This window comes from Procambarus clarkii, chromosome 33 (genome assembly GCF_040958095.1).
Source record: "Procambarus clarkii isolate CNS0578487 chromosome 33, FALCON_Pclarkii_2.0, whole genome shotgun sequence".
Lineage (NCBI taxonomy): Eukaryota > Metazoa > Arthropoda > Malacostraca > Decapoda > Cambaridae > Procambarus > Procambarus clarkii.
The window spans coordinates 26,974,157-26,988,174 of NC_091182.1; the positions used below are offsets into that span (position 1 = coordinate 26,974,157).

The 14,018-nt window shown below is 41.3% G+C and overlaps 1 protein-coding gene across 3 annotated transcripts in view; it reads right to left on the reverse strand.

Moving 5' to 3' along the window:
* LOC123765258 (SUN domain-containing ossification factor) overlaps positions 1–14,018 on the reverse strand; it is a 74,162-nt gene that overhangs the window by 16,646 nt on the left and 43,498 nt on the right. For all 3 annotated transcript variants that reach the window (XM_045753769.2, XM_069335492.1, XM_045753770.2), the window contains one exon: positions 197–1,122. In XM_045753769.2, coding sequence (XP_045609725.2) covers positions 197–1,122 — 926 coding nt within the window. The remainder of the gene's footprint in view (positions 1–196; positions 1,123–14,018) is intronic.

Below are 14,018 nucleotides of genomic sequence, written 5' to 3' on the forward strand. Positions count from 1 at the left end.
TGGAAACACAGTGTCCATAAAACATTAATGAAGCCTACAAAATCTAAAAAAAATAAAAAATTAGTTTTTAATTATGTACATTAATTGGTTAAGTTAATTAAATCATACTGTGTTCAAAAAATATTATATTCTCTGAAAATATATAGCATACTATACATATTTTGCAAGCAAAGAACAAAGAACATTTTCTCCTTACCATCATTTTTCTTTTCTGCATTGACCCTTTGAGTAAATTGACTGTACGTTTCCAACATATCCTGTGGCTTTTCAGGTTCTGGGAGTTTGCCCATGCTGTCCTTGTCCTTTTCATTGCTTTTTTCTGTGTCAGGTATTTTTTTGTTAACTTTCTCCAACTTGTCCTCTGGCTTAACAGATTCTGAAGAAACTCCAGAAGCAGTTTGAACCATTTTTATTTTCTCTTCTGTAGCTTCACCAGGCTTAGCATCCATCTTTGTTGTATTTGTGGGTTCTTTCTCGTGCTTAATTTTTTTCTCAACAGGTTTGCCAGTTTCAGTTACCTCACCAGTCCTCATTTCTGAAACTTCCTCAGAGTCGGTGACATTTTTTGGATACGCCTCATTTTTAACCTCAGGTGGCTGGTCCGATTTTACCTCTGTGTCTACTTCCTCCACAATGCCTTTGGCAGATGGCTTAACATTTTCATGATGTTCAGTGTGTTTCTCCTTGAGAATCTGTCCATCTTCCTGAACATCTAGAATATGGTCTTTTGCCATCTTTTCCTTCAGATCACTCTGCACCTGGTCAGTGTCATCCTCATTAACTGTAGCATTTTTTCCAGCAATAGATGATTCAATGTGTGATATAGGGGACTTTTTCTCAGCAGTAACACTATCATGGACTATCTTCCCAATTACGCTACTGAATACATTTGTTTGTTCCTTATCTACAGGAGTAAAATTCTTTACTGTTAAACTTGTAAAGAACTCCTTAGCATTTAAGACTTTACTCTGGCTGTCAGCCCAATTACTAGTGAAATTTTTTGATTTATCAGTTAGTACTCGGGCAGGATTGATGGTAACATTAATTATACTCTCTCTCCTCTCTTCAATGACATTAAATACATCTCGCTCCAGAATAATTTTAGTACCAGCAGGTCTCCCACTGAAAAAAAGGAAATGATTGTTAGTTGATTTTTATCAGCCAAAAATTATCGTGCAATGTTGCTAATGCCAAATTTCATAAACTGATCTGTTACCGAGTAGCCTAAACCCTCTATTATATATAGAGGGTTTATGCAAGAGACAATGTAAACAATATAAATCCTATCAATTTAAAAAAAAAAATGCACAGGAATACTACAAAATCCTTAAAAAATCACTAGTGCATTTACTTTAAAATCATGCATGGTAAACAATAGCCATAATGCAAATTCTGAACACTATACCCAATAAAAGAATGTCCATCTGTGAGGTTAGAGGCCAGATGCTTGGGGTTAGTTTCATTACTGCAAGATCAAAGAAGTTTTTATGGGGAGTCATGTCTATAGATATGAAATGTGCCACTCAAAGTCTGTAGAATTTAGCAGTCGTTTAAATGTTTGTGTATTCAGATGTTGACCTTACGTGTTCAGATGACATTTTGGGTAAAATCTTTTGCTTACAGTGATGGAGACAGACTGTAGGAAAAATGGTTACAGTGATGGGGGAGGAACACGGAAGGTGTGTGTGTGTGTGTGTGTGTGTGTGTGAAGAGAGGCAGGGAGGGTGTCCGACTCCATGGGGTACGAGAGGAAGGTGGTCTAGGTTAATGATCCGATGGGTTAGAGGGCAGAATGAGGCAGAAAATATAATAAAGGACACGAAAGGCCTATTGGCCCATACTTGGCAGTTCTTATTTATATTCACCCTAATTCACATACCTGCACTGTATATGCATAACTTATGTTTGAAATAATCCAGCAATCCCACGCCTATTATGCTACCAGATAATTCGTTGCATAAAACAAAGGTTTCCAAGCCTGTATTTACCCAGGTTTTTCTAATTCTAAACTTATCCAATTTATATGCATTTTTTAATGTTCCATTGTGTTTATACATTTAAAAGCAAATTTATATCCCCTTTGTTATATGCATTTATCCATATTTATATATATGCAGTATTTGCAATATAGATTACAGGATTTCAATCAAGTCACCCTTTTCTTTGCCTTTCTAGATCATATTAATATTTACATCTTCATATTAAAACCAGGACATGGGAGATTCCTGGTTCCTGTAATTAACCTTTCTCTATATGCAGCCAGGTGAATTTACGTCCATTCTAAAGTACAGAGGCAATCTGTACTACGATCTGCCCTTAGGGAGGGGATCTCCTTGGAGGTAATGGATTCAAAACTGCTATGTAATTAGTGCTATTATCTACTCTATGCATGGTTAGGCTCGGTTAAGATTACTTTAGGTTGAGGTTTGGTTTCATTTTTTATTACATTAATATGGTATATTTGAGAAAAAACATGAAATAGGGAATTCAAAAACTATTTGAGTGTTCCCAAGAATTTCGTTTGCAGAAAACCAAATTCTTCCGACAGTTTAATGGAAGAAGTGTTTCGCATATATACGTTTTATATTTTAAACCACCAATTTATAACAAAGTTATAACTTTAGCATATTCTGTTTAGGACAATGGTTCACTTGCTAGTTTACATGTAGACTATTACTGGAATCGTAATGTGTGTCCAGACCATCACAAATATCTAGATAACTATCCAAGTGGTTCGAGGGAAGGGGTCGTGGTAAAGGATTTGCCTTAAGAACAGGCTTTCTAAACGAGACCAAGTAGCTGCCGTGTAAATTATATTTACCAGGACTCCAGACTGGCCCACATGCACGCAGGAATTGGCGAGTTTTCAAAATCTGGTAAATTACAGAGGCTCTGGGGCATACCTGGAGAGGGTTCTGAGCATTCTACTCCCGGTTCTACCGATTACTTGGTCCAACAGGCTGTTGCTTGGAGCGGCCCACAGGCCCGTCATGGCCTGATGTCCTGATGTCAGGCCGCGAGCCCAATTCATATGTCAGGCTATGAGCAGCCACGTCCAACAGCCTGGTTGACCAGTCCAGCAACGAGGAGTCCTGGACGAGGACCGGGCCGCGGGGACTCTAAGCCCCGAAACCATCACAATTGTGTTTGCGTTAATTGTGTCTTACTAAGGAGAAATCTTGCAAGGGGGTTGCAGACTTCGGCACAAGTGCCTGGCTGTGGAGCGTGACCACAACAATAGGCACACCCCAACAAAGGCCCACACCCACAGGCTATGTTAATGTAACTTGCTTGTCCGCTGAAGTTCCCGGACAAGCAAGTTTTTTCTTTTAAATAAAACTTATTTTTTTATTTGATTTATAATACAAGATTTATAAATATTTTATTCATAAATACATAGCGTTTTGGCAGGTCCTTAATTTTAATCTTCCCTGGAATACGACCCGCCAAATTACTTGTTTAACAAACAAGTACTTGTTTAACAAACAAGTACTCTTTCACTGCTGGGTGAACAGAGGCACCTAGTCCAGCCCGACTTCTAAACAAAAGACCAAAAGCGATTCCATGCACCCGCCAAACCCGGTTTATGAATGAAAAACGGTTTACACACAACTATATATGTTCGAACACTTCCGCCGAATTTTGTTCGAACCACAACGCTGTGAATGCTTCACCCACGTACAGTACTACAAATACAAATAATCGCCAACAGAACCTAAACGCCTAACCTAACCTATGCTTATATATGCACAATATGCCAATACATATTACAATATTAATTTATGAGAAAATTCCTGTTTTGAATGAACAACATGTTAACATTTATGAATGCGTCTGTGGGGTCGACCGCTGGATGGAATGGACTCAAGTCGAGGACGGGTTGGCGTCACAAGCGGTTTCAGGGATTCCTTGTGATCCAAAGCTAAATGCATGTCATTTGTATGTCAATATATAGAAATGTATGTCAAAACTAAAGAGTATATGTAAAAAAATGCGACGTTCTATTAAAGTTTGCAAGCGTGCAACTTCGAAAAGACTAACACTAATACTAATGCACATTTTCTCATAGTAAACTGTACACATATAGGGGGATAGGGGGTGATCGCGGGAGGGAGACTAAGGTGGTAGGAAGGAAGCAAAGTCCTTGCCGAGTTAACAGATCATGCAGCCAGTGATATTTAATTATATCAATATATTATATATCTAAAGAAACGTTTCCACATGTTTTCCTAAAGTTGGGTAAACTTTCAGTAACAACAAGCCCCCTTGCTGCTCACCGAAGCACCTCGCCAAGGTCGACTCCATCCTGAAGGACATACAGTACCTCGCCTCCAACAAAATATATCCCAGGTTACGCGACTTACACCCGTTGCACCGGACAGGCCAAGGCCTCGTCAACAGGCGCCAGCAACGAGTTGGCACAGCGAAGACCACGGCCAATCCTCATTCATATTTGTCGACAAAATTTATTCTCCACCTCAAAACACTATACCACACAACCAATTAACGAGCAACACCTTCCCAAGAGAAAGGTCCCAGCGCAACGGTGCAGCTCACTATACCCTCACAAGTGTGGTCACTGACTCAATCCAACAGGAATGGGGATAAACAACACTAAAAACCACGTGTACTTCACAACATCACACATCCCAAGACACTCCCACACCACTACATATTATACATCACTGCACGTAACTACTCAGCATACACCACCACTACTACACAATCACACACAATTACTACGTCCAACCACACCCCTCAATAACTTCCCAATCAGTTTAAGTTGACAAATTTATACTCCATGTAATAATGACACGATTAAATAATATGATTACTTATTAATGTTTCTCGGCCGATAAACAAATTGTTGCTAATGCAACAAAAGAAAGAAAAGCGTTACTTATTTAGGCATAAGACAGCTTAGGTTGCCGCAGATTTTAGCATATTCAGGCCAATAATAGCAAAAGGTTCTATCATTTTTGGTGGATGAGTTGGTTTATTGAAGCTCAGGCATGAAGCCATAGAGCGTGTGTAAGGGGAAGGCCATGTTTACCCTGGTGACCAGTGGCCGAGGCTAGCAAGGTTCACTGTCGTTTCTCTATCATCTGATATGTGGTTTGATCATATCAGCCACGTTATTGTGACTCGCCGTCTGCGTAGGGTTCATTACACTGAAAGGTTACAGCTGGACACTAATCTAGCGAGCATGTACAATTAGCGCACAAGGAAACCAAACCTACCTACAGATTGAAACTTTCCTAATGTGCCGGTGTCTTGCATTACTCGTTGTTGTAATAAGAAACCTTCAAAAATATATTGGATTGTGCAATGTATTAAGTTATTATGTTACAAGCCTTAGCGTGTACATTGAAAAAAATCTGTAGGCATGAAGGACTATCATCAACCATATAAACAATCAAATCATATGCGTTACCAAATACACCGTCCTGCTCACCAGCAAGCGCCATATTTTAAGACGCACATAACCTAATAATGTAATATTATAGTCTGGAACAAAACGTGTAAGCACACCAGTCCAAACAAGGAAACACTGGATAAAAATAGTGAGTTGGCTTTGTGCAACGTGGCCTTCTCAACACACCAACCCAACACCACATATTTGTCATGGATACATTTATAATAAAAACAAGCAAGGAAATAAACAATTTCAATAGTTAATTTTATGTATCACGGTATTGTGATGTGTGTGTAGCGTAGTGTAAGGAAATAATTATAATGATTACTCGCGCCTACTAAAGCAAGTAATCTGGCATTAGATGAAGGGATGGGGGGGTGGAGATTGAAGCTTGGGTAAACAAACCAAACACTAGATAAAAAGCAGCTTTCAGGGTATGCAAAACAAACTACCTAATCCTTGACGCCCCAATGCAGCCACCGTGGCTGGGCCAAGGACTGTTCCCCCTCTCCACTAATCCCTCCCCCTACCCCCCTTCATCACAAGTAGTTCTTGTCCTATATTTTAGTTTTGAAACTATTTTCTTTTACTATACTAATATCCACAGTACCTGGTAGTTTTTAAGCTGTATAGCGCTTTCAATTATGGCTTAAACTATCGAAGGTCATGACATTTTTTTATATTATATCGTCAATATTTGCGCGTTTTACTTTGGTAGGGAACGTTTTATCTACAACATGTAGTGTATTTGCCAAGTGGTTCACAGATTCTGCCACACGTGATAAAAGTATTGTATTACAGTCATTGCTGCAAAGATCTCCGTCAGCAGGCCGACATGCAAGAAGACATTAGCTGGGTGTGTTGGGGAGGAAAAGGTTCAGACAGACGAAGTTTTTTACTTGGATGTCCACAAGCAGGAAACCTTCCAGACATATTTACAACTCGATGGATCTATCATGCTGCTAATATCTGTAAATCAATTACCAAGACGTCAGCAATATGGAGTACCAAGATACATCATCTTTATGCATAACAAGCGTTATAAGGACTTGGTAAAATTTCTGCCAGTTAACTCGTTTTTATATATAAAAAAACTGATGACGGAAGCACATTCCAGGTCAGTAAGCATGAATTCTACCAAATTCCTCAGGTCCACTATACATATTTCTTTCTAAGCTAGACTTCACCAAGACGCAATAACTACAGAAATACGTTTGTAGTTAGTAATTTGGACGTTTGCAATAACATTGCATAAACAAATAATAAACAGATGGTGCGACCTTGCAGAAAAAGCTTCAGTATTAAATATTCACAAATTCAGAAATTCACAAATATACACCCCCCCTTTTTTTATCTCACTAAATGTATGCTCGACATTATCTTTGTATTAGGGTCCGTTTCCTACACATCTGTACACTAATATAGCATAATATAAGTACTATGTTGAATGAGCAATCTGAGAAAAGAAATGCACTTGTGTTGGTGGAGAGGTAGGGGTGGTAGACCCGACGAGGCTAGTGTATCAGAGGGCCCACAGGCCAGGCTTGTGATCACAGGCCAGGCTTGTGATCACAGGCCAGGCTTGTGATCACAGGCCAGGCTTGTGATCACAGGCCAGGCTTGTGGTCACAGGCCAGGCTTGTGGTCACAGGCCAGGCTTGTGGTCACAGGCCAGGCTTGTGGTCACAGGCCAGGCTTGTGGTCACAGCCCCACAACGCGTGACCCGGCTTCTCCACTCCTGCGGCCGACTCCAGTTACCTTCACCTGATTTAATCGAAGAACACTGCACGAAACCCTACACATTCATGCAGTAACACTAGACGTTGTCTAGTGTCATGAGACTCCCATGAGGCTTCCTCGTCATGCGACCACTATCACCACACTCCAATAAGGCTTCACAATGTCCTCACCTGAATGTTTATTTTATTGTTAATTTATTATATGCAAGTGATTTTTTTATGGACTACAAGGCTACAAAATCAAATTCGGGCAGGTTGACGATAATGGCAAGTTGTAGAGACAGACAGACAATAGCAACAGCTTTTAGACAGGCAAAGGTGTCAGGGCAATAAAATCCTAAGTTGCAAAATAACGGCATTTCATTAGTTAAAGCCGGTGGCGTGAGCCCACCTCTGCGAGGTACACGTCTACCAGTCGTAAGACCAAGAAGTTGTGTCGATTTACACAAAATTATCTACACTCCTATAAGTACACTAGGCAACGGGAGCATTTTAAATTTTGCCCCGAGGGGGGAAGTTTAAAAGTGAGCATTATTATTTAAGCTTAAACATTCAAGTCACACTTTAATACTTGAATGTTTAATTAATCAGACTTTAATATTCAAATCCAAAATGAAAAATTTAAAAATCCAAAATGTTTGGGATTTGGCTAATCCTTATGAACGCTTTTGAACTTTGCAAAGAAATCCAACCCGTCCTCGACTCAGTCCATTACATCCCAGCCCGTCCTCCAAACAAAGACCCATAAGCGATTCCATGCACCCGCCAAACCCCGTTTATGAATGAAAAACGGTTTACACACGACTCGACTGATTTCATTCAGATGAGCACTTCCGAAGTGCTTCACTGACGAATTTTGTTCGAACCACAACGATATAAATTCACCCACGAACTACAAATACAAATAATCGCTAACGAACCTAAACAATGCCTAAATATGTACAATGTTAATATATAATAATATTAAATTTATAATTGAGAAAGTTCTGTTTTGAATGAACAGAATGTTAAATTTTATGAATGCGGCTTTGTGGTCGACCGCTGGATGGAATGGACTTTGTCTGAAGACGTGTTGGATTTTCTTTTGAAAATTTGAATTAAAAAAATGAATCTTTGAAACAAAATGGAGAAAATTAATACTAAACATGCATATAATTATAAATATATTGATATAGATACACAAAGTAGTTAAAAACTGATTTCCCTCCGTTCCAAACCAATGGCTATTTGCAGTTCATACAAAAATTAACCGTTCGAAAAGATTTCCGTAAAATCTCTCGCGGAAAGGCCGAAAATGACTGATGAACATTACCCATATCAATCTCAGAAACTTCCTTCACCAAGAATATCTTCCCGGCAGTCTTGGTGGTGTGTGTGAGAGCGGTGGTGTTGAGGGTAGAGCAGGGGACGGGGGCAATGTTTACCCACTTGCCCCGACCCTACCCCAAGGACGCCCGCAGCTGCAGTTTACCTCGCATGAATTAGCATAACTCTCATCCTGTTTTACTCTTCCCAGATAATATATCTAATGCAGGAATTTTCAATTTCTAAAAAGTGACATATAATTTTTATTATATGAAATTTCGCGCGTTACACTTAACGGGAAGAGGCAGCTACCACTCCGCTGCCACCCTTTGTTGCTAAGCGACCATTGGCTTTAGCAATGCTTCTCTGCTAGCTTCTCCTAGCTCCTCCATACCACCACTGAAGAAAACAATACTATATAGTATCAACAAACACTTTTCAAACTGCCCATCAATAAAACAGAGGCCTTAACCTCAAACCAAGACCATGTCTAGACGCTGGGCATACAAGCAGGACCCAAATGGAGCGTGGCCTTGAAGGAAGACGAGACATGTTTATCCTTGTGCCTCTACGGAAGAGGCACAGGGACCAGACGCCACCCAATATGTCTGGAAAATACAGGAAAGAGGTCGGAGCACCTCATCAAGAACTATGCATTAATTCCTTCCGTTATTATTAAGAGGTGAAGTTCACGGTAATCACGAACCTCAGACATATCTGGTTGAAGAAATGTGGTGGGAGAAGCCACCATAATACCCACAGCACAACCACTGGTCCCAGCAACCGTCAAGGTTGCACAGCAACCACACCACCACCTCACCCGACCACCAGTCAACTTCCGTGCGTAGCCACTCGAGTATGATTTACCGACATTAAAATAACTGTTCGCATCCGAGAGCTCGTCAACACATGACTTCGCTCTATTACATCACAGCAAGCTAGATGCCACAAATTCTACAATATTGTTTCCATCTGCTATTACTCTTTAAATCAAATATACAGTACCGTCATTTATGTAAACTATCAATTATAATTGTACAAATATTCAAAAAAGAAAGATTTTAAACTCCCAGTACGTTATTCCATATATCTATTTTTTTCTGTTTCGCAAATCTCATGATGTCAACAGCTTTCGTCCGTGTAGGATTAAGGCCAGATTCTTTGAGTGTCTGTACTAAATAGTCACACATTTACCGAGGCCTCATGAAGTATTAATAGAAAATTTTCTACACAGAATAAAGATGTTGGATCCTTGGAAAAGTAATCTATATTTGTAACCAAATTATACAAGCAAATAAACTATGTAAACAGGGAAAATTAGTAACCGAGGGGAAAAACGAGGAGAGATTGTACCCAGGTACTGACAACCTATTACTGGGTAAAGCCCAACATATTTCATCAAAACAAGTCCATCCACTTGGACTGGTCGGTATAGCGACTCGCTTCTTGCAGGGTCTGTGTTCAATCACCGATGGTGAAACTGTTTGGGCACAATTCCATTATTCTTCCCCCCCCCCCCCCCATGACCCTGTTATTGTTACGTGGATCAATGTCATCCGCGGCTCGATCTCTGGGCAGGCTTTGACAACATCAAAATATGCTTCATAAAAAAAAAATACTTCGTGAACAACAGTCTGATTTTGTATTTTTTGTTGCATGTTCCGCCGAAGTTTTTGGGACATCCTTTGTTCCAAATTGATATTTGATAAACTAGGCTCCAGCTGACCTTGTCCCGACCAGCAAGACGGGACAAGTTATGGAAAACAAGTACAAGAGATGCCGATTATTATGTTTTACACGCACACATCTACTTAGTTTTCATAACAGAACCACAGATAATACAGGAAAGATGGTTGGGTTGACTGTATCTGGACTTAAAAAAAGGCTTTTGACAGTCCCACACTCTAAGCCTGAGGGGTGACAGGGAGACTTCTGACACGAATTAAAAACTTTCTATAAGGAAAGGCAGACAGATGAGGGCAGTAATCAGACAATGCATTCACCTAGTTGTGCTTCTGGGAGTCGAGCTCTGCTTTTTCGGCATTCCTGAATTCCTGAAACTAGGAACATCACGAACAAGAGGACACAGTTTCAAGCTAAGGAAACAGGTGCCGAAAAAAACTAAGTTTTCTTTAGCAACGTAGTAGACGCTTTAACAAGCTATGTGAGAAGCTGGAAGTCAAAACAGTCAGTAGTTTCAAAGCGTTATACGACAAAGAGTACTGGGAAGACGGGACACCATGAGATTTTAGCCGGAGGCGGCTAATTTATTGTGCGCCCCATACTCATCTTGCGAGTAGCGCAAAACAGGACACAAAAGGTCTTTATCAGACCTCAACGGTGATAATTATATTAAATTAACAATTGCATCTATCCTTCACATCTTATAATTACAATTGTCAACTAGTTACAGAGAATGCTCTATTTCAAGAGCTATATATTTACAGGAAGTCATTATACATTAATGGATAATGGAAGGTATTATCGCTAATACACAATTGTTTGAGCAATGGAGATATTACATAGTCGCTTATCTACTGGAAGCGAAATATGCCAGGATTTCATGTATTTTGTCCTTATTACTAAGAACTTGGCTCACACCCTGTAACTACACTTGGGTAATTACACACACACATGCACGGGTCGACCAGGCATCATTCCACACAAGAAATCAAATAATAATAAGAAATAAGGATAATAAATTATGCGAAAATACACGGCATCCCAGCCTATGTTAAAACATCCCCTGTCTGTCTGCGTGTGGGCGAAACGGCAGAGTGGAGGGTAAGACTTGCTCGGGCAAGACGTCTGGCTGGGCCAACACACCTGGCCTGTCACAGCGCTGGCGACAGGTGGGCGAGTAGCCTAGCCACTCCAATACTACCCCCCCCCCCTCTCTCCCCCATCATACTCTGCCAAAGTTAGCTTTCGTGACCCCCCTCCCCCTCCCCACGATCACGGTGCCCTCCCTCACCACTTGGGTCCCTCACCAACACCAACCCAGAGGTCAGTAACTGCCACGGTGCGTCACAACACTGACACACTCAACGCCCCCAGCAACCCACCGTGGACGCGTCATCCATGACACCCTACAGATAGCGTCCGCAGCTTCGCCACCTTATCGCCTCGTCTACGTGACCCCGGACCAAAGGTCTCAAGTAGAGGCACACGACAACCGTTCCAGATAAAATAGAAAATCAGTAGAAACATAAGAAGAGCAGAAAAAAAGGGACGAGGAAAACCATTCAGTTATACTATAATAACTTAATGATTCTAGCATAACTAATTCCTCTGGCGCAGCAGCAGCGAGGGCATTTCCACTTACCTGGAAGTGTCGGCCTGCCAAATGGACCCATTTGGCATGGACGCCATGCCTAAGTACACCTATTCCTTGGGTGTACTTCAGCAGCAGCAGCCAGGAGAGCGCTCCACCGCTCAACACACCACAAACACCACACTAGACATTTCAGCGCTGGGGCACGCCTCTTTTACAGGTATCTCACTTAGTATAATGCATTAATAATATTTATACTGGTGCTAACAGTGCCACAAGTGAATATGCTAAGATTCGAAAACTATAAGTTAAGACTTGCATATTTTTTTTAAATTATGAAAATGTGATACTAGATGCCAGCTCTATACGGATCTTTAACAATCCTTACCGGAAGGCATCTGGGAGGAACAACCACACACCACGACAATGTAAGCATCAAGTCTCTTGTTGTTGTTTAAGATTCGCTACTTGGATCAAAAAGTTCCAAGTAGCACGGGCTATGGTGAGCCCGTAGTGGACTTGCCTGGCACAGGAGCAGGGCAAGTAGCACGGGCTATGGAGAGCCCGTAGTGGACTTGCCTGGCACAGGAGCAGGGCAAGTAGCACGGGCTATGGTGAGCCCGTAGTGGACTTGCCTGGCACAGGAGCGGGGCTGTTTTTCCGTCAGCAGCAAGTCAAATTTGATTGTTTTTATATGGAGGCGCTAGCAATAAGACAGACCTGACCTGCAATGTGCACCAGTCACCACGCTGCAGATGCGCTCGCAAACATTTGGTGAATAGTAAGGAAACTCCAGAAGGAAGACATTCTAATGCTTATTATATATGGATAAAATATTAAGTCTATTTATGGATAAAAATAGACGCGGGATGGCTGAATTGCTTCAACCGTAGGTTACACATACGAATGAGTTTGGCTGGATAAAGTTAGGATAAATACGCGTTTCGTATTGGACGAATAGGCCTTCTACCGTTTCCTGTATTTATGCTCTTATGAGTATCAAGAGTATTAGGGGAAGGGATGCAATACTGGGAGTGTATTGGGTAGACTGAGGCTAGTTATGTCAGGGAGACATGGTGACTTAACCAGGTACCACCACAAGCCCCCAGCAGCGCCTCTGGTGGGAGCCTTCACAAGTGACGGTACAGTAAGAGCACCAGGAGAGGGGGGTCGGGGGTGGTGGCTCTGGGATCGACACGAGGGCACACAACTGTATCAGCCTCTCCGCTCTCCTGCAGTTATTGCATCACCCGTTATACAACACTGCCTTAAGGCAGTACAGATATGACATGGAAGCCACGTGGCAGTCGGAGTGTTAAGATACGTCACTACTGGGGTGCGCTTCCCTAATACTGTACATCATACCTCCGACCCATGGTACATACCCAGGTTGGTTTGGTTCAGTTATTGTGCACATTGTCACCACCCTGTAAGTGTTACAGACACGCTTGTTTAACTAGGGAGGATACAGCGAGGGAGTTACAATGCGAGGTTTGTAACCCGCATTGATCAGCGGGTTATCAACAATTTCTTCATTTGTTGGTCTTCAATCATCACGGTCACGTCAAGGGATCTTAAACACAAGGACTGAGTGTGAGAGTTGAGGCAGTTATAGGTTATTAATATGACTATCATGCACGCCACACACTCAGTGAGTGGCGATGAGAAGGTTACAATCACCTGCATGCACAACCTACAACTTGCAAACTTAGGATGAAATGTTGACTAAGCTCGGAATGTCTATAAGCAACCATAAAGAAAAGTACACCAACAAACTTTCTGCAAAGTCAAGTCTACACTAGTTATTCCAGCCATCGCCATACTACCAGCAAGAGCCACAGTCTATTGATCAAATTAATCAGCAACACTTAGGTGTTACTGCTGCTCTCACAACATTACCTGCTCATGTACACCTCACCAAATATCACCTAAACTACGCATATAATTCGCATTAACTATATGAAGGAAGTAAAACAATAAATGTAGAGAACTCTTCATCACAAATGTTCACAAATCGTGGAAGTATTTCCTTCAAAACTACAAAAAGGTTTAGTCAATACACAAGGCAGTTTCACTTCATAGTTTGTTTAATTAAGAGATGCACCTCTATGCCCCAAAATTACATAAACTAAGGTGTAGCACAGAATGAATTTCCAGCAGTGTGTGTGTGTGTGTGTGTGGCGGCAGCTGTGTCAGACCAACGCTCTCACCGACAACGCCCCCCCCACCCCCCGCCCGTTACAACCACGCACACATGCAATTAGACCTAGAACCAAAGTAAAT